This window comes from Pteropus medius, unplaced genomic scaffold (assembly GCF_902729225.1).
Source record: "Pteropus medius unplaced genomic scaffold, Ma_sr-lr_union100, whole genome shotgun sequence".
Classification (NCBI taxonomy): domain Eukaryota; kingdom Metazoa; phylum Chordata; class Mammalia; order Chiroptera; family Pteropodidae; genus Pteropus; species Pteropus medius.
The window spans coordinates 5,428,563-5,455,671 of NW_024356336.1; the positions used below are offsets into that span (position 1 = coordinate 5,428,563).

The 27,109-nt window shown below is 45.4% G+C and overlaps 2 protein-coding genes and 1 pseudogene across 12 annotated transcripts in view; 1 reads left to right on the forward strand and 2 right to left on the reverse strand.

Moving 5' to 3' along the window:
* Positions 1-11,344, reverse strand: part of THOC5 (THO complex subunit 5) — a 28,931-nt gene extending 17,587 nt beyond the window's left edge. For 2 of the 10 annotated variants that reach the window (XM_039861967.1, XM_039861976.1), the window contains exons 1-9: positions 11,195-11,344; positions 10,137-10,253; positions 9,157-9,285; positions 7,526-7,669; positions 6,521-6,634; positions 6,276-6,373; positions 4,292-4,438; positions 2,792-2,906; positions 580-712 (exon numbers count right to left, since the gene is read on the reverse strand). In XM_039861967.1, the coding sequence (XP_039717901.1) occupies positions 580-712; positions 2,792-2,906; positions 4,292-4,438; positions 6,276-6,373; positions 6,521-6,634; positions 7,526-7,669; positions 9,157-9,252 (847 nt within the window). In that variant the 5' untranslated portion in view covers positions 9,253-9,285; positions 10,137-10,253; positions 11,195-11,344. Of the gene's footprint in view, positions 1-579; positions 713-2,791; positions 2,907-4,291; positions 4,439-6,275; positions 6,374-6,520; positions 6,635-7,525; positions 7,670-9,156; positions 9,286-10,136; positions 10,254-10,580; positions 10,687-10,776; positions 10,800-11,121 lie in introns of those variants that run through there. The other 8 variants (XM_039861974.1, XM_039861969.1, XM_039861973.1 and 5 more) reach the window with 8 other exon arrangements.
* Positions 7,884-8,002, forward strand: LOC120602050 (uncharacterized; annotated as a pseudogene).
* Positions 11,345-12,153: 809 nt separating the features above from the next.
* Positions 12,154-25,700, reverse strand: NIPSNAP1 (nipsnap homolog 1). 2 transcript variants are annotated; one of them, XM_039861977.1, is made up of 10 exons: positions 25,543-25,700; positions 19,653-19,780; positions 19,416-19,461; positions 19,076-19,170; positions 16,781-16,851; positions 16,496-16,636; positions 16,175-16,206; positions 15,705-15,799; positions 14,644-14,727; positions 12,154-13,348 (listed from the first exon to the last, which is right to left on the reverse strand). In XM_039861977.1, exons 1-10 carry the CDS (start codon positions 25,638-25,640, stop codon positions 13,284-13,286), a joined length of 855 nt encoding a protein of 284 aa, XP_039717911.1. In that variant the 5' UTR covers positions 25,641-25,700; the 3' UTR covers positions 12,154-13,283. The 2 variants fall into 2 exon arrangements, with proteins under 2 accessions (XP_039717911.1, XP_039717912.1); XM_039861978.1 differs by lacking the exon at positions 14,644-14,727.
* Positions 25,701-27,109: the final 1,409 nt, after the last annotated feature.

Genomic DNA, 27,109 nt, shown 5'->3' on the forward strand with positions numbered 1-27,109 from the left:
CTATGGCTAGGAGGAGAGGCATGCACTAGTGCAACATACGTCTGTCTGAGGTGGCAGGGTGGGTGTGGGGAAGAAAAGTTCAGGTGCTCGGTGGAAGCTGCAGTAGGGCAAGAGGAAGGGTCTCCAAAAACTCAAAACCCCAGTAGAGCAAAGGGCTTCCCTTAAGCTTAATGAGGACATCGTAATGGCATGCAGTCTGTTTGGGGCATGGGAAAGCCTGGGAGAGCTGACTGGGACCTTTGTTCACCAAGCCACCTCTCTGAAGCAGAGCAAGAAGCACCAATCCATCTGCCACGCATGCCTTGGGCTGCCTGAGTACTGCACCCTGCAGCCAACCAGCCAGGCTTATCAAAGATTCAAAGCCATCCATTCTGAAATGCCCATCAGGTTAGTCTAGCCTCAGGCCAGCTGGTCAAAGCAGCCATGCTGGGCAGAGCAGAGGGGAGGTGGCATTTGTCACCTGAGGTCTTCTCAGCAGGGCCTGGGAGCTTTCCTCAGTAGGCAGTGCTTCCGAATGACTCAGTAAGCCACGGCTTCTGCTCCCACAGCCCCTTTTCCTCACCCGGCTCCCATACTCACCACAGGCCTGCCCATATGCAGTGGCCTGGACAAAGAGGACATAGAGGGGAGGCGGTAGGTGTCTGGCTGTCTCATATTGCTTGTGAGCCTGGTCAAACGGCATGAACAGATACTCCTGCACTGGGAGGGAAGCCTGCAAGCAACGAAAGAAAGATTTGTTTTTCCATTCTAGGCAGTCCAAGAATGAACATGTGACCACTCACAGTTACAATATAGTTTTTTATTTATGAAAGTGATACATGATAAGCTAACAGAACTAACAGGTAGATAAAAGGTCCATATTAAAAAATCAATTGCATTTCTTTATGCACACAATAAACAGTAAGACAATGAACTTAAAAAAGATACCACTTCCAATAGCGTCAAGAAAACATCAAATATTTAAGAATAAATAAATGAAAGGTGTGTCAGCCTCTACACAAAGAACTGAGAAATAAAAGATCTAAATGAATGAAGCTATATGCCATGTTAATGGCCTGGAACACGCAATACAATCCAGATGTCAATTCTCCCCAAAGTGATCTACAGATTCAATGCAATCCCAGTCTAAATCCCAGCAGGTGAAAATAGACTAGCAGATTCCAAAATTTATATGTAAATGCGAAGGGCTAAGAATAACCAAGACAACCTTGAAAAATTAAGCTGAAGGACTTATTCTACTGAGACTTCTGATAAAGTTACAGTAAAGACAGTGTGATACTAGTGCATAAATAGACAAAAAGATATCACACACAATCCTACATACACAGACATTTGATTTATAACAAAAGGGGGAAAGAATGGTCTTTTCGATAAATGAGTCAGCTAACTACCTACAGGGAAAAAAAATAAATCTGTTCCTTATCTCACACTAAATACAAAATTCACTTCCAGAAAAACTATATACCTAAATGTGAAAGGTAAACAACAGAACTTCTGTAAGGAAATAAGAGAATATCTCCATGACCTTGGGAAAGAGAAAGATTTATTAAACAGTACACAAAAGCAATAATCATAAAGAAAAATACTAATTAGATTAAAATTAACAACATGTGCTCATTAAAAAATACCACTATGAGAGAAAAGTCACAGAATAGGAAAGATATCTGCAAAAGACTCATTTTCAGAAAATATAAAAAACTCTAAGCAATCCAACAGAAAAATGGGCAAAAGACATAAGTAGGCCCGTCACTGAAGAGTTAATCCAGAGTCAATAAGCACATAAAAGGTGCTGTGCTCAACTGTCACTGGTCCCAGGAAAAGAGAAATTAAAAACATAAGCAATGCCTTCCGGAATGGCTACAATTAAGAAGACTGACAATATCAAGTGTTGGTGAGGATGTGGAGCAATTAGAACTTTCCTGTGGTGCTGGAATCAATATAATTGCTTTAGAAAACTGTTTCAGTTTTCCAAACCTAAATATATGCATAGCATATTTTTTAACAGGAAAGTTAAAAAACTTTCAGTTTGTTTTCTTTTTGTCCTATTATGAAGTGCTACTGGGAATATTTCTGTTAACAATTCTAATTCTAAACCTAGAGTTGAAGGGAGGAAATGTAGATCTTGCCAAATCCCAGAAGAGAATTTAATTTCTCTAGGATCCTTCTGTAAAGTTCCTCCATATTAACCATTTACCCTGCCTCATAAAACTGTAAGGCTCTAGACCAAATCTGGCTTCAAGAAGCAAACAAAATCAGGTCACCTATATAGAAAGACATTACATTTTACAGGTAAAGTAGGGACTTTCTTCTAAGGTACCTAATGGCTTTCAAATATAAGTACTTTTCAGAGCAAGTAGATCTACTGAGCATCTGCCCCTGAAGTATGGTCAAGGAGATCTAACAGATATCCACAGAAACATGCTTAGATGCCTGAGACTGGGGGCTGTTGGAGACCATGCAGAGGGTAAACTAAACTTATAGTTTGCAAATATGTTTTACCCAGAGGCTCTGGGTGTAAAGAAAATGCCCAAGTAAATGTGTGTATGTACTCCTGAGCCCACCTGGCCAGCATTTCTTCCACTCAGGACACAACATTATTGCACCAGTTGGGTAGGACTTCAGCCAGGACCATCTCTGCACTGTTCTCTAACACGGATTAGGGTAACAGATAACATACCTGGCAGAATGGAGATGGGGGTACAGGTGGCCTCAGGTCAAAAAGGTCTCACTGGTTCTTCAGTGAAAGCAAAGCAAAAGACTGGGAGGAAAGGGTTGTGGGGGAGACACTCACCTGCATGATGCTGTTGAGGCGTGGCTGGAGGCTGCTCAGGTACTCCTTCTTCACTTCAATCTCCTTAAGAATCTTCTCCTTGTTGGACAGGCACTCACGGTACTTCTCCGCCAGCCTGTTTAGGAAGGACAGCACTATCACTAGATGCTCTCCTGGGATATCTTGATATGCTAGTTCACTGTCAGAATCCACCTAGTAACAGCAATCGTGATGAACTGTTTACCTAGCACTTAAGATGTGCCAGGCACTTTGAGAACTCTTTATAAGCATTATTGCATTTATCCTTATAAAAACCCTGGATGACAGGGACTTTTCTTATCCCCAAAGGAGGAAATGAAAGCTGAGAGGTAGGTTAACTTGCCCAAGGTCAGCCAGTTAAGAGCAAGCACAGAGCTGGGTTTTAAATTCATGCCTACCTGGTTCAAAAGGTTCTGTCCATACCACTAGGAAATACCCCTGTGTCATCTCCAGCTCCATTTCTTGCCTCTAGGGGCAAGACCCAAACTCTCATAAACATGTGGACCTAGCAGCTACAAGTCCCAAACAAGCCACAAACTGGCCTGAGTGGGACAGGGTGGAGATGGATTCCGGACAAGTGCCACAGGAAAGCAACATTCACAGCTTAGCCTGTGCCCAGGGCAAGCAGTGTACTGGACAGGGGAGGTACGGGCCAGCCCCATTTCCTAAAAACTGATACCAATTCCTTAAGAACCAGACTTAGTGCTTATTAAATTCATAACATGAACCAAAGGCACAGAATATATTCTATAACAGAAAAAGCAAGGAATAAAAGCAGCCGATTCTCCAATAAAAAAGCAGATGTGCTAACCACAAGCCCTACAATTCTTATACAAATATGAAAGGGAAAAAAGTCACCATAATGAAAGAGATGCAGCCATTAAAAGTCCAGTATGAAAAAAAAGCTCTTACAAAGACCTAGATTAAATTACACAGTATAAACATTCTATTTACAGTTAATAACTAAAAGCTCTTTATTAGTACAGGAAAGTTTTATATGTAAAGGTGTGCCTTATTAAAGCATTACTTAAACACCCTAAATTAAGTCCAATCCAACAGGGAAATGATTACATGAATTACAATTTGTCTATACATGAAAATGTTGTAAAACCTAAAATAATGTTTACAAAGCTTTAAAATACCACAGGGACACTGTTATAGGTAGGGGGAAAAGGCAAAAAACAAAATTAGATTCATGGTACAAAAAGTATTTAGGTCTCAGGTGTTAAAATTTTAAAGGAAAAGTTACTCCATCTTCCTGTTAACAGCTTTAAGCAATTCAAACCCACCCATGATGCAGCTGGCCAAGTCTAAACTATTAGGTGTGAGTTAATCACAATGTGAGATTTTGTCTTAGAAACTATTCTGCTGGTTCCCCAGCACTTTACTGTCTGATTTGGGTCATGATAAAGGACGGATCCCCATGGGTAAAGGTCCGTGTGTCTGCACAGGCTAACAAGGTCAAGAAGGATGAAACACCACCTTTTCCGCTGCTCCAGCTCCCAATCCAGACGTGCAAGGGTTTGTTGGTGAGGGTCTCCCATGGTGACTTCAGCCTTGCTGATATCTGGAGGAGCCTCCTTATAGAACTCCTCTAAACTGACTAGATCAATTTCTTCATGCTTTGACCTGCAGACAAAAACAAATTTCACTCTGCCATTCTTAAGCAGGCCCATGGTTCCCCTCAACCCCACCATGTACATCCACTTAGCCCAGATCTGCAGCTACGCAGGGACCTGGAATCCAGTCTTCTCAGAAAACGCTCATTAGCAGGTATTTCAGTTTAAAGAGAGGTAGTTGGTGACGTGCCACAGGATCCTTAACCATGCTGTCTAACCTTTTAATCCAAGAATTAGCTTAACACCTGGAAGGGATGCTTACCAAATTTATAGACATCTCCAAGCTGAACGAGAGGGCTAAGAGCTTAAAAAGTCAAATAAAAATACTATGGTCTAGGCCTAAACTGTCAGGTTGAAACCAAGAAATGTTATTTAACAGGAATAAACATAAAGGTCTGCATTTAAGTTCAAAATAGTAACTACATAACCATGGGATGGGGAAGATCTAACCGAATATGAAAGGTTTTAATTGTTACATGTATAGTGACGCCATGTATAAAAAAAATCCAATACTCTTTCCTGCATTAACATAGAGCACAGGTTGTAGACAGATGATGGCAATAACAACAGCAGCTACCATGAATTAAGTACCCACTGTATGTCATCTTTACCTCACTTCTCAAAATAACTCTATAAAGTGGGGATTTTTATCTCCACTTTTCAAATGAGACGGAGGCTTCTGTAGTTAACCAGCTTGCCCAAGGTCACACAGCTAGTGAGTGGCAGAGCTGGTATTTGAACCTAGGCTGTCTGACTCCAGGGTCCACCGTGGCCACCTGCCTCTCCATAAGCCCAAGGTCTGCTGTATTCTTTGCCAGCTTTCATCTGAGTGATGGTTACAGGTTGAGGCATCACATTCTTTTACTTTGTTTTTATATTTTTTACTTTTAAATAGTTTAAGACTCATGAGAAGTTTCAAAAATAGTACTGAGAGTTTATTTCCTCTGTGTAACCTTCCCCTGGGTTCTCCCAATAATATCTTACCTAAACATAGTACACTGTCAAAATTAGGAAACTGACAATGGTACAATATTATTAACTCAGGTATGGACCTGATGTGGGTTTTATCTCTATTAGTATTTAAGTATTATTGTGTGATGAATTTATGGAGCAGATAAGATACCTCTCAAAAATCAGTATCATCATTACTAAAAATATACCAGACCCAATATCTAATGTGCCCCCAACCCCAAGTATATTACAACTAAAAACCTGCCTCTTTCAGTTTGCACAAATAGGTCTAACCAAACAAGAACACGTTCCATTCTCTTCCTCTGCCTACTTGTTCTTTCTCATTTCTCAGCGTGGATTTGACAAAAGGCATTACATTTTAAGAACATCACCAAATTCTAGTTCGTTCACCTGAAGGCAGCTAAACAGCAAGAAATTCAGATTCGAAAGAATAAAATCCATTTGCAAAAATGAATTGTTGGAACTTTAGAGTTGAAAATTGAGCCAAATGGTTAAAAGGATATGACTTGCTCCCATACAAGGTACCCAGGAATCAAACCTGTAATAAATGTAAAGGTCTCTGCTGGGGAGAGACAACTGCCTTTGACCAAGTGCAGAGCTCAAAATTCAAAAGGATCAGACAGGCTTCTGAGTTTCTTCATGCAGCCTGAAAATACTGCTTCCAATTTTCCCACTCAAAGTGATCTATCTAACAGTGAGGAGGCTGAGGTGGATCTGCGGGACCCTGGCAGAGACTATGTACTAACCTTCTCCCAGGTTCTACAGTCTCTGCACTCATCTGATTTCTTTTTAAGAGACTAGCTCTCAAAGAGCTATGTAGGATAAAACAGTTACCAACAGACCACCTTGCCAAAGCTCTGTCCTCCGAAACTCACTTAAACTCCAGACATTTAGTAATCTCCTTCTGCAGGTGCATTACTTCATACAACAGGTTCTGGAGTTGCAGGTGATAGGCGTCTACTTTCTGCTTGGCCTGAAAGAAGGACAAGGTCGGAGGTGAGTGGGGCAAGTCAGAGTTGGGCAGTGCAGGGTAGCAGCAAACTGAGAGAGTGGGTAGAGGGGATGAAAAAGGGGATGGAGAGGAAGAAGGAGAAGGAAGGTTAAACTTCTCAACTATTACCTCGTGGGTCTGATCTCTTCCTTTCTTCAACCTGATATGAGCTAATCGGTTAAGCTTCTTCAGAGTCATAAAATGCACACAGCTCTGGATTCTCCGATCCTCAAGTTCAACTGCCTGTGGATAAAGAAAAACTGGTAAACACCTCAATAACAGGTGCTGGCTGGGTTTCCTTCAGCCCCCAAAACAGAAGGAGCTCAGAACCATGAAAAGTGTCCAAAGGAAATGAAAGAATGACTATGTAAGAGAAATGCTTAAGGTTCCCAGGCAAAAAAGCAATTTCTGCTTGGACAGAAGCAACAGGAAACAAAGACGGAGCAAGCACAGCCAATGCACAATTATCTGTTCCTACATATTGCACACAGAGAGCCTAACGATAGCAACATATTGCCATACAATTTGACCTCTATAAATAACATTATAGAATAATTTAAATGAAAACAGAATTACAGTTATAAAGCTTGGCTATAGTGAAATACATAAGACGTAATAATCTTAATAATATTAGCCAGTATAAGCACAAACAAGTGAGCTTCCTGGAAAAATATGGATTTTGTTTTGTTTTGAACTCATCCATCTAGTTTTTAGTCACACTTATTTTCTCTGCCTGAAGCCTGGTTTATTCATTTAATATTAATATTTCATTTTTGGTCTCTATGATTTACTTATACATATCCATCCTTATGACAGCAAGGGAATTTACATGTACTATCATTTCTCAACACCTAGCAAAATGTCTAGCACTTAATAAATATTAGTTGGATGAATTATCAAATTATAGTTATGGAAAAAATTAATTATCCTATACTTTCATTACTGTAACCGGTGATGATGAGACATTGGTGGTGATGAGACATTCCAGTAAATTAGTAGGCAGGTCTTTGGAGCCCCAGGCTACCTATTTGTAGCTAAAACAGAAGATCAAGATCAGGAAGGGTTCTGGAAAGCGCAGAACAGGTCCATCCGTGCAGATCCACCAGGTTCATGTTTGTCTAGTCCAGTCCTTACCACATCTTTGCCTCCCCTGCTCTTCAGGTCCTGGATCTCGGCCATGAGCCTCTGTAATTCCTGGCATGTGTACTTGTATAGTTCATAGTCTCTGCCAGGGTCCCGCAGATCCACCTCAGCTTCCTCACTGTAGTATTTACCTTCCTGTGGAGGCAAGGATACAGGCCTTGAGTGGGGAGTAAAAGTCTACCTGTTGGGACCAGGGACATAGGCTGGGATCAGTAACAATGAAGCCCCAAATCAGGTCTCTAAAGTATCTGGTCCTCAAATGTTTTTCTTCTTTTCCTCTTTCTAATTATAAAATAAAGCATGCTTGGTGACAGAAATTCAGAACAGTGAGGAATATCAAGAACAAAATGACTATGGCCATGCCACCCTGAACATGCCAGATCTCATCTGATCTCGGAAGCTAAGGAGGGTCGGGCCTGGTTAGTACTTGGATGGGAGACTACCTAGGAATTCCAGGTGCAGTAGGCATTTAAAAAAAAAAAAATGAAAGACTGCTATAATCTCAACTCCCAGCCTCAAATAATTCCACTGTTAATTCTGTGGATAAGTACAAATTTTATTTTTAAACAAAATGGAATATGCTATTTAGTGCAATTTCCCATTCCAATAAATACAGATCTCCATCAAAATGGCTACATGATAGCTATAGATCCTCTATATAGATAAACCAAAATTAATTCAACCAAATTCCTATGGATGGATGTTTAGATGGTCAAATCAAGCTTTAACAGAGACTAAAATATTGGTCTCCCAGCCTTTGGAGTAAACAGAACACATCTCTTTAATGGAGAGTCTACTGTAGTTAGCAATACTGTATTGCACTCCAGAAAGGTTGCTAAGAGAGTAGACTTTAAAAGTTCTCATTACAATAAAAAAAATTTTGTAACTACGTATGATGACAGATGTTAACCAGACTTATTGTGATCATTTTGCAATATATCAAATAGTGAATCATTTTGTACACCTGAAACTAACATAATGTTATGTCAATTAAACAAGAGAGTCAGAATCAATGCCCCCGAAATGATAAGTCTTTTCATTAATCTTGATTTCCTAAATCTGAGGTTAAGTATAATTTTCTATTCAAATTTAAGCTGCTATGTCTCTCCATTCTAGTTTTAAAAACAAATGAAAAACATAACCAAATGATCCAAACAGTTAAGTCATAAATTAGGTAGACAGATTCAAGGACAGAGGAATAGCAAAAGAACCTGCTGACACATGAGCTTTCATGCCACAAAAGAGGTTCTGCAGACACGTGGTTCTGGTACTGTCTCAGTAGCAGGCCAGGGATGCCACATTTTAAAATTCCAGTGGTATGCTGCATATGGACTGCCTTCTTCTGATCATCAGGAAAATTGAAGACATACACTATACTAGAATGCATTCTCTGTTCAGACAACAATCATGTCTAATATAGGCTTGCTGGTTCTTGGGATGCTACAGTTAAACCTGATGTAGCTACTCAGGCTTTGTAGAGCCAAGTGAATTCTGGGCACCTGGTTAAGCAGTGACCACTTGAGAGGTTGTCTCTGTGACCCTCAGCTGCTGTAAACCGAGAGCCACAAACTTGGCCACAAACTGCAATTTTTTAGCAGCATGGCAGCCCCGGCTGATCTCACCTGCTCAGTGTCCGAACGATTACGCTTCCCTTCAGCTGGAGCTCCATCACTTCGGATCACTTTGGGCTTCCGTTTTTTGCTCGATTCCGATGACATGATTGTTTGGTGAAGTCAGGCAGAAAAAGAGGCCTGTTAAAAGGAGAAAGCTTTTGAGATTTTCCAGAATTGGAACTGGAAATTTTCCTGGAGTCAGAATACTTAACTTTAACTAGCAGTTTTGGCTACTTACACCCTTGGTAATTCAAGAAAAGTAACTCAACCCTCCAAAGCCTATTTAATCCTCTGTAAAAAGGGGAATCATCCTCAGCCTGTCCAAAATAACTTATCTCCACCTCCACCTCCTTTAAAGGCACTACTCCACTGACCAAACTCTTCAGGCTGGCATTTAAGCCCATTCCCAATACTACTGATTTATCACTGTGTGCTGGACCTTGATCTAAGCACTTTAAGTGTGTTCTCATTTGATCTTTCTAACAAAACTTTTAGATAAGAACAAGTACCATTTTATAGATGAGAACACTAAAGATCAGAAAGGTGTATGATTTGCCCAAGGTCAAACAGCTAGTATGCTAAAGCTTGGGTCCATCTGATGCCACATCAGTGTTCTTGACAACTACATTATTGTGCCTCCTAGTCTTGCCACCATCTCATCTGGCGATGCCATCAACTCCTTGGTTGACCCTAAAATTTAAAAGAACAGAGCCTACATTTCATGAAGCTCTAGGGTCAAAAAGCATCCTCCCTCTGCTACTACTCCTGGTTGTCACCACAGCCCCGAGGTGCACAGCACTATCCCTCTTATCTCAATCAATCTGTCATCAACAATTATTGAGAAGGCCAACAGCTCATCATAGTAGAGTCAGAGAAGTCCTGAATTGGAGTCTCCACTCTATTAGTTAATGGCCATGATTCCTGTAACAAATCACCTCACTTTTCTCTGGCTGTTTCCGCACAGATCAAATGAGAATAAAAGCTCCTACCTCAGGGGTTGTTGTGGACACTAACACAGAAATGTCCTCCAGTGGGGAAGGTGATGAAGATGTTCTGGAAGAGAGGCTTTAGATGGCACATAGATGATTTTAAATAATGCTGAACACCTGAGGAAAAAGTTAATCCCTTTTCAATTCTTCTTAGAAAATTTTGATTGCTTTAAGGAGAACGTCTCATTTTCCTAGAATACCTTTAACATCTATGAACGCCAATATTCCTTTAACAATAGTACTGTCTTAGAGCTGTAAACTTAAATCTGACCAAATTATTAACGATGACCTGTTTCATATTAAATATATTGATTTTTAGCATTATCTTCTGCATATGACAAGTGAAAGAAGTTTTATATTTATAGTAGACTTAAAATTTCTTTTTAAAGTAAATTTAAAACTCAAAAGTCACTTGATTAAAAATCTTTAGTAAAACAGTCTTACAAGGTAAGTTGATTTGGCCAGAGCCACAAAGGTGAAACTCATAAAGATGAGACTGGAAAGGCTTAAGTGTGGGAAATCTCAGCTTTGGCAACATAGTAAAGAGCGCCTGGAACACATAAGCGCACAATAAATGTGAGCTGTTAACACCACCACCATCGTTGTCCCGTTGTGGTCATCTAAAGCAGCAGTCCCCAACCTTTTTGGCACCAGTGACCGGTGCTCCTATGAGAATCTAATGCCCGATGATCTGAAGTGGAGCTGAGGCGATGATGCTAGCGCTGGGGAGCGGCTGCAAATACAGATGAAGGTTCAGCCGCTGCTCATCTCCTGCTGTGCGGCCTAGTTCCTAACAGGTCACAGACAGGAACTGGTCCGGGGGTTGGAGATCCCTGATCTAGAGAATACATGTGGGGCCTGACAACGTTGAAGCCAACGTTTTCCACATGAGGAAACTGAGGCTGCAGCGGCCAGTGGCCGGGAACCCCAGGGAGTAATGACAGAAAACCCTGATCGGACTTCAGCCCGAGGACCCACTCTGAACCGTCAACACTTCAGTCCCAAAGCGCTGGGCCCTGCACCGCCGCCCGGCCGCGGTCCCAATCTCCCCTCCTCACCACACCGCACCCGAACATGTACAATAGAGCGAGTCTCTTCCCGCGGCGTAGACACTGTGGTCAATGCACCATAGAGAAGCGGAAGGAAGGAGCGGCCGGCCGGAAGCGAGGCACGGAGGCCGGAAGTGATGCGCCAAGGCGGGTCACGGCAGGCGGTCTGCCGTGCAGGCTGCTGCTGGGTGACGTGGAACCGCGGCACCTGAGTTGTCAGGGCGGGTCACAACTGCCAATACCCTCACACTGCCCCCTAAAGCCAGGAAACAGATTGCAAGGGCAAAGACTCTTATGTGCGTCCTTTGCTCTTTCCAGCGCCTAAAGTAATGCCCAGCAACAAGGAGACGCTCCACTAAGTATCTGTTGAGTTTGTCTAAAGCCTAAGATAACACAAGAGCGTGGTAATGTCAAGATTTGGGCTCCCGTGGATTTGCCTCCATAACCTGAATCTTTTTTTTTTTGACGGGGTTTCTAATTTTGATGTTTGATAGTTTAACTCGTTTGCCACTAGACAGCATGACCTGGATTCTTAACCAATGTCATATTCACTTTAACAGCCTACCCTAGTGAGGGCAGCAGGTTAGGGAGGGCATTAACTTCATCTTACACTTGTTTTTCCCCCAGGTGTATCAGTAGTTTCCCATTTTAGGCCGAATTTGCTCAGGGCAGAGTCACAACTCTAATGCAGCATTTGAAAACTTGTGTTTTCTATCCCTGGTAGAATTGTACAGGCAGGATTCAGGACTTGGTGTAAATCCTACTTATCTGGAGATAGAAACACTGGTTTCCTGAATCCCTGGTTATACAGGGCAATTCCTTCTACCATGAGGGGAAGCCCTCTCTTGTGAAGTTTTTCAGGGAGCACAATACCCTCCAGTTGGTAAATCAGCCAGTTGGAACTGGGAAGCTGGCCCTGCTTTGGATACCTGCCAGAGTTTCTTGTAGATGAATAAAGGACACCGTAGTTTATAGTAAACATTTAATTGTTTTCATCAGCAACTCCAGAACACATTTTCCTGAAAGGGAGGCAGACTCAAGCTACCCAGAGGTTCATGAGGTGTGGAGGTCACTAAGGAGGCCCCCTAAATCACTGACCTTACTTCACACACCCAGTGGTCCAGTTGAATGAGGGTTGGGCTGACAGAAAGTAAAGAGGGAAAAAAGGGATGCAGGGTGAGAATACAGGCCCTGGCCCGTCTTTTACCTGCAGAAAGGAAAACGGAGGGCAGGAGATCCCCTGCATGGAAGGGCTGGAACTACATATTCAAGTTTTCAAACTCATTATATACAGAGAAACAGATGAGCCTCTCTCCAGTTAAAAGCCGTCTCGTATTAGGAATCTCTCCCCAAGTGGTCTTCTGTCACCTGTGTTCTATCTTCCCCATTCTGTATTCCAAGTTCTGTAGTTCAAACCCAATTTCTGAATTCTAAGTTCTACCTTCTAGATTCCTAGTTCTGGGTTCCTGTTCCTGTTCCATTGTTTCTTGTCCCCAGATCCTTCCCAGCTCCCTTTTCCTGGCCTTTCTGGGTGGACAATGTGGACCTCCTGAAGACTTTGCTAACTTGAAGGTTTTCCCCTTTACTTTTTGTGGCAGTTCTAGGTTCTTCCTCAGCAGGAGGGACTAAGTTCAGACTATCCAGGAAGTGGGTGGCCCAGTGAAGACCAGGGAATTCCTAAGAGCCTGGACTGGTGTGACCCTTCCCACCCCATCTCTACTCACTGGACACACCACTTTTTGTGCAACTAAAGCTAAAACTGAGGGTTTTCATGGTGATAATTGTGGACTGGTGGCCTTGAGATGAGTAATCTTAGGGGGAAATGTAAGAAGACATAAAAAGTTGCTGTTTTCCATTCAGAGAAATTAAAAACTGATTCCAGCACAGGGGAAGAATAGGTAGAGAAGGTAGGAAGGGTCTGGGCAGAGCTGCAAGTCCTCTGAACTCTGTCATCCTTCAGCTCCCCCTTGTCTGAGCTGAGCACTAGCCCCTAGAGTCCTCTCAGATCTGAGAGAAAACCAAGACAGCAGGACTGGGAGCTCCCCTGTCCATGGCTGCCCTAAAGGAAAAGGGGAAGGAGATGGAGTCAGTAGCAGCATCACTGGAGAGGCGAGATCTTCAAAGGGATCATGATTCGAGACTCCATGTGTCGCACCAAGGGGACTGTGGAGAGAGAGGCAGAGGTCATGGAGAGGGCTGAAATTGGATTTTGAAGGGGGAAGAGGCTTGGGATGCTGAAACAGGAAAAGCCCCACTGCCCCCCTGGAATGGCCCATGGAGGTCTTTCTAACTCTGAAAGAAGAGGGGACTTAGGTGGTGATAAAATGCAACATTTAAAAATTTTTTCGTAATTACACATTTATTTTCCTGTGCATGTGAAAAAAAATTAACCAGAATAGTAAAAAGTAATCTCACAGATACTACTTCTCAGGACAAAGTTAGGTGAAGAACAAAGTAGGGGGATTTAAAGAAAATAATTGTAGCAGTAATAAACTAGTAGGACAAAAGCTGTGAGGAGGTCAAGTGGCCAAGGTGTGAAAAACACAGATTTAGTTCAATTGCATCATTTTATAAATAGGAGACCACAACCCAAAGCAAATCAACCCAAGGTCACCCTTGAGGTCACTTTCCTCCTGCTCAGAGCTATTCAAACTTTACTATGCATATAAATTACCTACACTTCTTGTTAAAGCACAGATTTGAATTCAGTGGAGGTTGAGATTTAGCATTTCTAAAAGTTCCAGGGATGCTGATAGTACTCTTTTGGGACCACATTTTGAAGAGCAAGGCTCTAGTTATCTCCTCCAGGAGACGCATTCTTTCCCACAGCAGTTATTAAGTGCGGAAGCCCAAATCTAAGTTCCCCAAGGGCACGGCCAGGCTCTTGTTCATTCTGGGCCCCATGGCCACTGGCCCAGCACAGTGCCAGGCACACAGTGAGGGCTCAATCAATACCTGCTGACTCCAGGTGGTTCTCAGGGGGCCCAGCAAAGTGGCAAAAACCTTGAGCAAAAAAACTTTCTCTAAAAAATTTGCTGTGTGATTCCTTTGTGCCAGAGTGTGGGCAAAGCACTTTTCATAAATAAGCTCCTAGATTCCTCCCTCTGGCCCACAGAAGCAGGCTCTATCACGACTGCCATCCTACAGATGAGGAAATAGCCTCAGTGAGGTGGAGAACCATGCCTAAGGTCACAGCTACTCCACTTCTCTGAGGCAGGGTCCTCTTGGTTCTGTTTGTTGTATCATCCCCTATAGCACTCACTTAGGATTCTACAGATCATGTAGAGTGTGCCACCAGAATAGAAACCCACTAACTCATTTAACTAAAAGTGAGTTATCCATCACTGGAGGTAACCAACTGAGGCTACCTCTCCTTGCAGACAAGATTCCACCCTCAGATAGGACTCCTAGCAAATGAGCTCCAAGGGCTCCACTGAGCTCCCAAAGAAGGTGCTCACCTGTGTAGTAGACATTTTCATCCCAGCCCCTCTTCCTCCAGGCAGCGTTTCTAGTCTCCTCCCGAGACTGCAGGTCTTTATAGGCTGTGGGAAAGGTACTGCCTCATTCCTTGGGCACAGAGGATCTGACCCTGTACCCAGCACAGGGCCCTCCCACCCCAAACCCTGCCCTGCTGTTTCTTCTTCCCTGACGCCTCAGACTATTAGCAAACACTGTCTGCTTTGACAATCTCGTCTAATCAGTACATTCGTTTACAACTCCCAAATTTACATTTCCAGCTTAGAACTCTCCCTCAGGCTCCAGACTCATATATCTAGTGCCCACTTAACATCTCCACTTGGATATGTCAGCGTCTCAAACGTAACACTTTTGAGGGCCAAAATTACACACTTAACCCTTCCAACCTACTCCTAGGGTCTCAGTAAGCAACACGCAGCTGCTCAGGCAGGAGTTTGGGAGTTCTAGAGTCCTCCTCTTCTTGCCCCAGTTCCTCTCTCGCTTCCCTGCAAAATGCTCTCGGCAAAGCATATGGCAGCCAGAGGAATCAGAACACACATCAGGTCATGTTATGCTGCTTAAAATGCTGCAGCAGCCTCCTGTTGCATTTAAAACATATCCCAACCCATCCCCAAGGTCGGCAAGGCCCAGCCTGATCTCCTCACATTCTTCCCCACTCTCCACACCAGCCTCCTTTGCCTTCCTCAAAACCCTGAAGGCCTTTCCCCAGTGCAGGGCCTCTGCCCATGTTCCCTCTATTTGGAATGCCCTTCCCTAGTCATTCACAGCTGTTTCTTTCTCATTCTTTAGCTGGGCTTACAGTTTTACCTCTTCAGAGAGGCCTTCTTTTTCTATTCTAGCCAATGTAGGTTCCCATGCTTTTATTCATCATTTCTATTATTTGTAATAATCTGAAATTATCTTTTTTGTTAGTTTATGTCTGAGGTGCTGTCTCCCTGTGCTAGAACATTAAGCTCTCCAAGGGCACTAATCACATTGTCTATGCAGAGTGACAGCAGAGAAAGGGGACTAGCAGAAAGCTTCTGGAGGGTCCACAGCCTACCCCAGAGATGGTGCACAACGTAGAGCTCCCCTATCTGTGAGAAGAAGCCGCCCACTGCCTCCTGGTTCTCCTGCCGGTACTTGATGGCCCGAGCCCTGGGGATGACAGAAGAGTGTGGGGCAGAGGCCAAGGCCGGTACAAAGAGCCCCCTGACGTGTCTCCGGGCTGATTTCTTGACCACATCTTAAGAGAGAGGCCTGAGGTAGGTCCCCCGGCTCTCAGACATGGTTAGGGAATGGGGTGACAGAGGTGAAGCTGCTGTCTGGATGTTTTTCCAGGGGAGGTCTCAAAATTCTCCAGATCTTCACCTCCTCATTGGATCCTTCTCCTGGATCCGTGAGAGGCAGAGGTTGCTGGGTTCCTTGCCATTTGGCCCTGGGAAAGGAGCACCCCCGCCAGGAGCCTTGCTAGTGCAGGTGAGCAGGATTTCCCCAACCATCCCACCCTGAGCCCCTGGCACTGCCACTCACCAGTTGTTCCCCCACTCGATCATGGTTCCTGGCTGAAAGAGAACCAAGAAAGGATGGTAATGAGCCCCACCTTGGATTTCCAACATCACAGCTGGATGGAGATGAGAAAGCATTGTGTCTCCCAGCTCCTGGGGCTGCCTGGCCTCATTTAGAGGCCCTGACTTGCACCTGGGTGTATACATGTGCACAGGTGTATACACACCTCTGTTCTGGGCCCAGAGGGAGAGGCCAGAAGCCCCAGTCTAGGTGCTAGGGCACCTGTAAAACAGCACTGCAGCAGGGAAGGCAGGAGCAGGTGGGGATCTGGCAGGAGGGAGGTACCTTGAGCTTGTATGTCCTCAGCTCATATATGTTGGGGCCTGCTCTGGGCTGTGGCTCGTTCCAGAAGCTGAACTCGAGAAGCATCTGGTTTCTCCTAGACAGCAGCATCTGGCTCCGCTCTTTTCGGAACTCCAGGTACTCCTGCAGGAATGGCAGTCTGGGCATGGCAGCCAAGAGAAGACCCCAGTCCTGGCAGTGTGCCCCATGGGGTGGCAGAGGCGGCCCCAGCACAGGGCTAGGCTGGAACCAATATCCAGAAGGTTTGCTGAATGGACACTGACATACCTTGTTGTTCTTGAGCTTGTTCATACAGTCCATGAGGGCTGGATAGCCACCGGAGAATCGCCACAGGTGCACTGTTGGGGGGTAAGAGGTACAGGTCAGGAAGCTGCTAGGACCCCCTGACCTGCTTATGGCAAGGTTGGCTAAGTGTGCATGTAAAGAGGTAGTCTCCAGTTGGTTCTCTGTATCATCAGGATTCTTTGAGTTCCCTTTGCCTTGGTGGGTGGCAGTGTTGGGCAGGGGATGATCCCAGACACAAGCCCAGAAGACCCAGGTTTCAGCTCCAGCTCCATCAAGTAGCCTCTGACCCCTCTAGGCTTCGATGTCTTCACCTTGAAAATGACAATAATGCTCCCATCTACTTCCTTAAATAGCAACGAAAGAATCAGATATGAACTTGTACCCAAGGAGCAGTGACAGACATAAAGTCAGGCCTGTGAGGAATATGCTAGACAAAAGTAGGGGGTAGGTCTGATGGGCTGAGATGGAATATTCCAAGACAGTGAATTTAAAAAAGAAACCAAAGAACAGAACAGCATGTACGGTATGGTACCACATGTGTTTAGGGATAGACAGACATCTCCACAGATGCTGGTCTAAGCACCATCTGTAGATGGAGATCTAAGAGATTGAGAAAGGAGATGCCCCTGGGGCAAAGAACTGAAGCCTGGGACCACAGGCAAGGAGGGGGCTTACTCTTCACTGAAAACTCTTGTACTGTTTGAATTTGTTATCATAACCTCTGTACTGAGTTAAATAGCATTCCCCTCTCACCAACAAATTCATGCCTACCCAGAAACTCAGAATGTGACCTTATTTGAAAATAACGTCTTTGTAGATGTAATCAAACTAAGATGAGGTCATACTGGGTGGGCCCTAAAATCAATGACTGATATCATAGGAGAGGGAGATTTGGACACAGGCACAGAGAGGACACCATGTGAAGACAAACACACAGAATAATGCTATGTGCCTAAGGAGGCAGAGATTGGAGTGACATATCTACAAGCCAAGGAATGCCAAGGATTTCCAGCAGCCACCAGAAGCCAGAAAAGGCAAGAAAAGATTCTCCCCTAGAGCCTTTGTAGGGAGTGTGGCCCTACCCACACCTTGATTTCAGACTTCTGGGCTCCAGAACTTGACAGAATAGATTCCTGTTGTTTTAAGCCAGCCAATGGTTGGTACTTTGTCATGGCAGCCCTAGGAAACTCATACACCTTACAATAACAAAGAAACCTAGTTATTGTAGAAGAAAGTCTTGCTATCCTTGGGAGAACAGCCGGGAAAAGGGAGGAAAGTTTTGCTTTTCTCTTATCTGCCTTTCAATGTGTCAGAGGCTGTTACTGAAAGAGTAAATAATTAAGATACTCTACCTGCATATCGCAGATATTTTAAAAGACACATACAATCATCAGGGCTGTGAAAAGGTGAGACAGCTTAGCTTATGAAGTAGTGAGCTCCTCATTGTTGGGAGTGTTCAACGAAAGCTCCCTGTTGCATGCAGAGTCTAAATCAGCACAAAAAGGACTTTTTACTACAATGGAAATGTTCTATAACTGTGTGCTGTCCAACATGGTAGCCATGAGCCACGTGTCTATCAGTGGGCACTTGAAATGTGGCTAGTGTGACTGAGAAACTAAATTTTTCATTTTGTTTACTTCTATCTAATTTAAATAGCTACATGTGGTTAGTGGCTACCTTCCTGGACAGTGCAGATCTAAATGCCAAGGCACCTACATGGGGAGACAGACAAGTACACTACAGGGTGCATGATCAGGGTTGTGAAGAGGCAAGGTCCTGGAGGCTGGGGAGTCAGGGGAGGTGCCTGATCCAGCTCAGGAAGCAGGAATCAGGGGAGGCCTCTAGGAGGAGGTGATGTCTATACCAAAATGAAAAATGAGTAGAGGAGTGAATCAGGTAAAGTAAGCAAGAGAGCAAGACTGCTTCAGGCAGGGGAAACAGCATGAACAATGGTGTGGAACTAGAGGGTGAAACCACAGATCTGAAAAATTGAAAAAAGTCTCGAGTGGGACAGCACAGTAAGCAAGGAGGATGTGGCGAGATAAAGCCAGAGGCTGGGCAGGGAAGGACTTGCAGAGCCTCATGGGCCATCTCAAGGGCAACATCTCAAGAGGGGAGCCAACACAGGTGTTTGAACAGGGGAGTGAACCCATAAGGATTGCATTAGAAAGACCCCAATGACTGCTGCTGTAGAAAGGGAGTAGAGGGCAACCAGGTATGACAGGTGCTGGAGGCCTGGGCTGGGTGGCAAGGGTGCTAGAGGGGTGGGCACCTCACCTGCCTGGTCCTGCTCCCCGTACCATGTGTTCCAGTTGCCCACAAGCGAGCAGGGGTAGTCCTCATCCAGGTGCAGTTTGGGCAGCACAGCCTCCCTGTGAGAGGGGCACAGAGAGTGGGGAGGGCTCACACCAGCCACCAGGGCCCCTGAGATAAGGGTTCCAACTCAGGCATAAGGGCTGGGTGTCAGTCTCCCCATCTCGAAGATGAGAGTCTGGACAAGATGTCCTTAGAGCTTCTGGCTCTGAAATCTACATCCCTGGATTTCTATGAGAACTGGGCTGGGTATAGTCCCCACCCAAGCAGCTCCTGGAACAGGTGGATGGAGGTAGTTGCTCACGTCAGGCTGTTGTAGGCATCCAGACACTCGGGCTTCACATTGTGAACTGCAATAGAGGACAAAGAGTGGGAGGTGAAGCAGAAGCTGTGTTTCTGTGGGGAGCTGGGGTGCGGGGAGCTCCATAGGGCCAGGGCTCCCAGGACAGCTCAGGGTATCCCAGCCCCTTTCGACTCCCAACGGGAGCCTTGCAGGCCTCTAGAGGCCCCAGGAGGGCGAGCTGGCTTAGCAGCCACTCACACTGGATCTTGTAGAGGTTGCTGGTCTCCTTCTTAGACAGTAGGGTGGAGTGGGCATCCTTCCGGGGATCCACCTTGTGCACAAAAAGGGAGCGGAACCAGCTGCCTTCATTGTCCTTGGAATAGAAGCTGCAGGACAAAAGAATTCAGGGGGACATACAAGGGTCGGGGAGCCTCAGACTTTCCATCTGTTTTCACCAGCCCTGCTCCCCCAGGCTGGTGACCCACATTTCTGGGAATGGGGCCACAGAATCCCATGGCAGCTCTAGAATGTAACATGTTATTGAAGCCAGTTGAGCAGAACTGGTCCCTTCTACAGAGATCCTGGCTGCCCGGTTTACTTCTTAAAGCTTTGCAGAGCCTCAGGAGGCTAAGAGGCAGTGCCACCTCCTATGTCTCTCCAGCCTCCCTGCCTCCACTTCACTCCCTTCCAAGGGGTTCTCAACTTGGGCAACACAACTGCAGCCCCTTGCCAAGAGGCAAACCCAAACCCACCTTGCCAGATGTCCAAAGCCCTTGATAGCCCAACCTATATTGTCAGCTTCCCCTTCTGTGTGCCCCCCACATGTGTACCCCACCCTCCAGGTGTCGCTCCTCCCTGAACACACTAGGCTCTTTTACTCTGTGCTTTCCTTGCAAGTTCTGTCCCCTCTGATGAGAATGCTGCACTCATATCCTTTCCAGTGCTCACACTACACTTATCCAGTGCCCCTTCCCAGCCCCCACGAATGGAGAGCCAAAGACAAATAAGCTTTGTCCCTGAGGAAGTCACAGTCCACTGGAAGAAATGATCCTTGGAACACAATTACAGCCGAAGGTATCTCTGGGAGAGCCCAGGCAAATGAGCCTGTACTCAGCCTCTGGCAATCTGGGCAGGCTCTCCAGAGGTGATCTGATCAGTTTCCAAATCTTCAGGGCTGATTTGGCAAATAGAGGGGATAAAAGGCATTGCAAGGCAAAGTTCATTCACTTGTGTAGCCAACATTTAATTGACAAATATATGTCCTGTGCACCTCTAGGGTTCTGTTCCCGTGAGAATGAATGAATGAATGAATGATATGCCTCATTCAGAGCAGAGGGACCTGATGCCAGGTCCTGCCAGACCGTAACTGTACTCGCCACACAAGGTTCCAGCAGCTTCTGGCAAAGCCTGAAAAGTAAGTCTCCCACTGAATGATTTCTAGCCAGGGAGCCTGGTAGTGGAGCCATCAGCCCTCGCCTTTTTTGAGATTTTTCTGTGCCTAGAATAAATGTCTTGCAAATTCAAAGAGTTGAATATTTTTTCCCCCAAAATATGGAGCAGCCACTGGGACTGATAAAGTAAAAAAAAAAAAGCATCTTAAAGTAGTGATACATTTGTATGCGCATAGAGAAAGATGAGTAAAAATTTGTCCCAAACCATTAATACTGCTTACCTGAGAAAGCGGGGGAGGGTGGAGGGGGGCTTTAAATTTTTCTTTTTTCATTATAATTTTATATAAAGTCAAAAAGAAAAATGTTTTAAGTGTTTCTGAGTGCAGAGGCTTTCTGTCATCATACATGTATTTGCTTCATTAACAAACACCAAAAAGATAATTATCATCAGATAAGTGGTGTGGTCTATGAAAATTCTGGACCAGAATAAGGGATCCTTGCTATAGATAACACTCGCTGAGGCCATTCTCTATGCCAGGGATCTGTGATTGATTTTTTAGTAGCATGATCCTACTAAAAAGGATCTACATAATGATGTTACAGTGTTACTATTAGTGTCCCCATTTTTGAGATGAGAAAATAGAAGATAAGAGAGTTTAGGGAACTTGGCCCAAGGTCACAGCAAATCAGGGGCAGAGCTCAGGTAAGAGCTAACCCACAGCTCTTTTCTCTAAAGTCGGCCCCCACATTGGGTCAGGTACCAACCTGGGGAGCACCAGGAAGATACTGTGAAGAACCAAGTGTTTTCAACAAAACCACTAGCAGATGGACCTGCCCTTCGGTTTGAATGTAGACTGGATGCTTCCCTTAGAAAGGGTAGTGGCAGGGAGGAGAGCACCTCCTATGATTTGTCAACCAAGACCTTTGCTCCAGAACTGGACTTCAAGTAATTCATTAACATCTGACCAAGATAAACAACCAAGTGGCCAGCCATGGAGAGAAAGCCTGAGGGCTGGAGTGCTGGGGAGTAGAAAGGAGGTCCAGGACCTCTGATGGGCTCCCATGTCTTCCCATCACTCTCTAATCTTTCTTGCCTATGAGCTTCAGTTTCCCCATGTATCAAACAAGCAGGGTAGAGCAGCCTATCTCTAAAAATCTTTTCTACAGGTAAAACCCAAGAAAGGACCTGTCCAAGATCCCAGGGCAGAGTCTGAATTGGAAGCCAGCATCTTTAGGCTCACACTTTCAGTTCAAATATTTTCTCAGTGAAATCAAAGCATTCTCTTACCTTTGAACTCCCCAAGCCCTCTCGTCCTGCTCTCTATTTCCCCATAGCTCTTTCTAACACATTCTACACACACACACACACACACACACACACACACACACACACACACACATATTTTTTTTTTGCTTATTCTATTATGCCTTGTTTATTGTCTCCCCACTAGAAGCAGCCTCACGGCAACAGGGATATTGTCTGTCCTGTGTATCCCTGCTGTCTCCCCAGTGCCTGGAACAGTGCTGGGCACATGGCACGTGCTCAGTCCATATTTCAGAAATGAAAGGAATTAGGGTAGGGGGAGGGCTCAGATAGAGCTGCAGGAAAATGGTAAAAGCTGGAAGAAAGGAAACAAAAAAGTGGACCTTTATTCAGAGCGTGGACATGGGGCTCAGGGGCCCTTTCTATCCCCACCACTGCCAGGAGAATTAGTGCTTAAGAGCACAGTTTCTGGACAAACTCAGGTTCTAATCCCAGCTCAGCTTCATCTCTCTTTGAACCTCATATTCCTCATCTGTAAAATAGAGGTAAGGGGAGGGGCCTTTAGAGAAAGGGCCTGACGTGACAGTGGCAGCTAGTATCAGTGTTCCCACATGACTTCCTAACTGATCTCCCCACTCCCACTCTTTCACCATTTTTCCTAATCTGCCCACCCATCTTTGGAAAGCACCATTTTTGTGACGCTATTCTTCTGCTCAAAAGTCTTCTATGGCTCCCCACTGCCTACGAAACAAAGGCTGGATGTCTCTACTTTGCCAGGCTTTTCAGAATTAATTCTCTTTTAAATTTGATAACTACGAATCCAGAATTCCCCATCCCAGTGGTTCTCAGACCCACAGCACTATGGTTACCTGAGAAATTCTCAGGCCCTATCCCAGAACTACTGGAATGGAAACTCTGGGGGTGGGCCTAGCAATCTGGGTTTTAACCAGCCCATCAGGGGGTTCTGATGCATGTTCAAGTTTGAGAATCATTGCTCTAGATCAGTCCCATTTTTTAAAAATGTAATCTCAGTAAATCATGCCAGAAATTCCAAAGATTGTTATCTAAACTCTTAAGAATGCCTCGTAGGCCTAGAAAAAGACAATACAGCTTTGTCCAATCTGTGGGATCTGCCCTAGCTGGTCCAGTTTAGCCCTTCCCATAAAATCACCCCTCATAGTTCCCCCTTAGCCCTTTCATCATTATCATATGAATATGTCTTACCTTCTCAACACCAGAAGCCACTAGCCAATATCCTTCCATCCCACAGGATACCTAGCACAGTGCTTTGGGCACAAGAGTTGCTCAATATTTGTCCCAGATGAGAACTTTTCAGTAGATGACACATTTGCACTCTCATTAGGGATCAAGAGTCTGATGCCTCCCCATATGAAAATGCTCCAGAATTTTCTAGCTTTATTTGCTCGGGAGCTCTATGCACCTTCTGAAACACTCTTCTGTTTTGAGTTGGCTGACTTTAGAAAGGGCCACATTTCTGCTTATTGTTCCAGAAGTGTATCTTTAGAAGACACACTAGAAGAACTGGAACTAAAGTTCTGTTAACAGGATTATTGGTACGACAGTAACAGTAACTGCTGTTTATTGAGCACTTACTATGTGCTAAGAGCTAATCCTCCCAAAATGTTTTTGAGAAAAATGAGGCTCAGAGATGTCTCATGCCTTATTCAAGGATCGTTAAGCAGTGGTCAAGAGGATCCAATCCAGGTCCATCTGATGTCACGGCCCACAAACCTGAGAGGCCAGAAGGGCTGCTGCTGGCCCCTCTAGTAACTCCAGAGAGATATGGGACAACTGAGGGTCAGTGGAGTGGGGGTGGGGGGGGTAGATGTCCCTAGTATCCAAAATGGGACCAAGGCATAAGTAACAGCAAAATAGTCCTTGAAGTACTTGATATTCATTCACTCGATAAGTGTCTTCACAGCAATCCTGCAAAAAGTACTTAGCAGAGATCACCATCCTCACTTTACAGAGAAAAAAACTGAGGCTCACAGAGGTTCAGTGCCTAATCCAAAGTCACTGACCAAGTGAGGAGCAGCAGGAAACCTCTATGTCCCATGCCCCTGTTGTGGCCTCTGGATGGTTTCTACCACCAATTGATTCTGTAACCCTGGGAAAGTGAGGTCCCTTCCTCAATCTTGATTTCTTTACTTGGAAAATAAGGGACTTATGATCTCCCCAGGGCCCTTTCAGCCCAGATATTATGAGGGGCTCACACAGAAACTGCTTGAGTAAGGGGCAACTTCTGTTGCGTGTTCACCAGGGGCTAGCAACCTCACACACATGGCCTTTTTAAATCCTCAACAATTCTATATATACTATTTTATTACTCCCATTTTATAGATGTGGAATCAGACTTCAAGAGGCCACCCAAGGTCACCCCACCAAGAAAGGCTGAGTTAGATTTGCTGGTGCCAGGCAAACTCCAGGCTCTTTCCATATCAGCTTTCTTCCCAAATATTGGGCACATGCTAGCTCTTGCCCAAGTGCCCCAAAGCCCCACTGCACGGCACTCTAACATCTCAAGGCAGGGTCTAAAATTCTGCAGCTTCACACTTGTGACTGCTAGGCAGAGGCATCCCTGCTTCCTTTCCACATGTGGGGGGACAGGTGTCCTCATTTCTTGGCAAACATTCTTGAGCACTTGTCCTGAGCCCTGTGCCAAAGGTTAGGGAAACAGAAAAATGAGCTGACGGTCTAGCCTAGGAGACAGGCGAGCAAGTACAGGGTGATAAGTGTAGAGATGGGGGAAGTACAGGGCCCTGGAGATGGAGGAGGAAGGGGCCGCCCAGGGCCAATCAAGGAGGCCAAGCCCTGCCTGCACCCAGATCAGGGCCCAAACTAAAACCCAGGCTGATGGCGTGGCCCAGCCAGCCTCCCTCTCCCAGGAGGCCACTAGCTGTAGTGCAAAGAGCAGAGTGTCAAGAGACCAGGGTCTAGACCCAGTGCTGCCACAGGACTCGAGGAGTGACCTTGGGGAATTCCCATCCATTCTCAGGGCTCTTTTGACCCATCTGTACTGTTCGGGTTGGGAGTAAAGGGTCTATGCAGCCATGGCCCTTGAGGATCCTCCATTGTTCTTTCCATGTCTTCTCCCCAGAACTTCCCGAAGGGGAAGCTGCCTCTCCTAGAAGCCTCAGTGGGTGCTTTCTCACAATCACCACAAAGGCCTAGGGAAGGGGCCACTCCTCCTACCCTCTGCCCGCTCCCACTATCAGGACCCAGGACCTGCACTTCCCATTCACCCCATCTTTCATTCTCTGTTCAGAGCCAGGTATCTGCTAGGACAAGACTCTGTGCATATCTTTCCCATCTCCCCCATTCTTGCTCAGAGCTCTTCCCCAGGTCTAGAACTTGCCCCCGCCTCTAACGCATAGATTCCAAGCCAGAGTCTCTGCCCATCCCTCAGGCCCAGACCCTGTCCTCCTCCCCTGCAAGCCCCGCGCAGGTTGCCCCAACCCCGCCCGGCTCTCACCGCCCCACAGCCGCAGCCGCAACATTCCCGGCGCGGAGCTCGGGGCTCCGCAGCCGCCGCCGCGCCGCTGCAGAGATGCTGCACAGCCGTGCAGCCATATTGGAGCGGAGAAGGTTGGAGGAAGGCCTCCCCCGCTGAACTCGGAGGAGGAGGAGGAGGGGCGAAAGTAAGCCACGCCCCTTGCCTTGCCCGCCTGGTTCTGCACTCTGCCGAGTGGGTGTGGCCGTGGTGCATACCCATAGACACTGGGCAGAAGTCGGGGTTCTTGTCCCCTGAGCACTGCAGCTATGCTACTGACTTGCTCTGTGACCTTGAGCAAGGCCTTTTCCCACTTTGGGCCTCAGTGTCCACCTAGGTAAAATGGGAATGTTGAGCTATGACACCCAACTCGGCATTCAAGGACAAGGGACAAGGGGTCAGTAAGCCCCCTGAAATTGTGCATTTTTCTGAGGAGTAGGTCCACAATGTTTATCACATTATTAAAGAAACAATCCCCTAACAATTTAATACAGGAGGACGAGAGATGCTTTCCATCATCTCCCTTTCTCTTCCTATCCCTCTTTACCATCTCTGCCTGGTCCTCCTGGAACCTCACACCCTCCTCCTGCCTTGCCCAGATCTTTTGTCTGTCTTCCAAACTAATTCTTTCTCAGCCCACAATCCCCCCACCCCATATCACAGACATCAGCAGGATTGTAAGCATCACAGGGTGCCCCAGGAGTTCATGTGGAGGCACCCCCCAAACAATGTCTACTTGTTGACTCCGTCTCCCTCCTGGTATGTTTGGGATGGAGGAGTGAGGGGAGGCATTAATTTTGTGATTCCTTCAGCAAATATTGAGTCAGCCTGGCTAGCACATGTGCTAGGCTGTGAAACACCAAAGATGGGCAGAACAAGCCCCCCCCCTTTTGGGATACAAGTCTCAAAAGGGAGACCAAAATCAAATCAGCGCTGACTTTGAGCCCCTCCAGAGCAGACGTCTTAGGCCTTTTTCTCCTCACCCCTCCTTCCTGATACATAAAATATTTACCGAATAAGTGAAAAATATACACAAAGATATCTTTGCCAATTGCGGTAGAGGCTATGAAGAAGTATGGGGAGTTATGAGGACTTATAACAGGGAGGAAGAGAAAAAGAGAGATCCTATATAGACTTTGAGAGTCAGTGATGACTTCTATAAGAAAATGAGATTTGAACTATGATTTCCCCCCATATTTTCTAAAATCAATACAATGAATGTGTATTCTATGTGTGATTTATTTAAAAAGGAAACTATATCACCATGATAGATGGAAAACCTGAATCAATTGTCAAAATAGGCAGAATTATCAAAATAAATGAAATGAATAAACAGTGTGGCACTGTGGCAGCACCAGGCAGAAGTGAGCTGTGTTTACAAAGAAGAGGCACAGAGATGGGTTAGAGACACAGCTGGGCCTGGCGGTTCTTTGGGGTTTACAGAGGGACCAAAAAGGGAGTGAGGTCTTCATTCTGGAAGTCAGTGTGATCAGAGGATTCCCAATGACAGTGACTCATGAAAAGCCCAGGTGGGTAGATGGAGGTGCAG

What these genes read in the sequence shown, in the direction of transcription:
- NIPSNAP1 (XM_039861977.1), bottom strand. Translation starts at nt 25,640, where the DNA reads ATGGCTGCACGGCTGTGCAGCATCTCTGCAGCGGCGCGGCGGCGGCTG. An exon ending in ACAAGCTCAAGAACAACAAG is followed by an intron (nt 16,637 to 16,780) that starts GTATGTCAGTGT and finishes CCATTCCTGCAG; the next exon opens with GAGTACCTGGAGTTCCGAAA. An exon ending in CGTTGTGCACCATCTCTGGG is followed by an intron (nt 14,728 to 15,704) that starts GTAGGCTGTGGA and finishes CCTTTCCCACAG; the next exon opens with CCTATAAAGACCTGCAGTCT.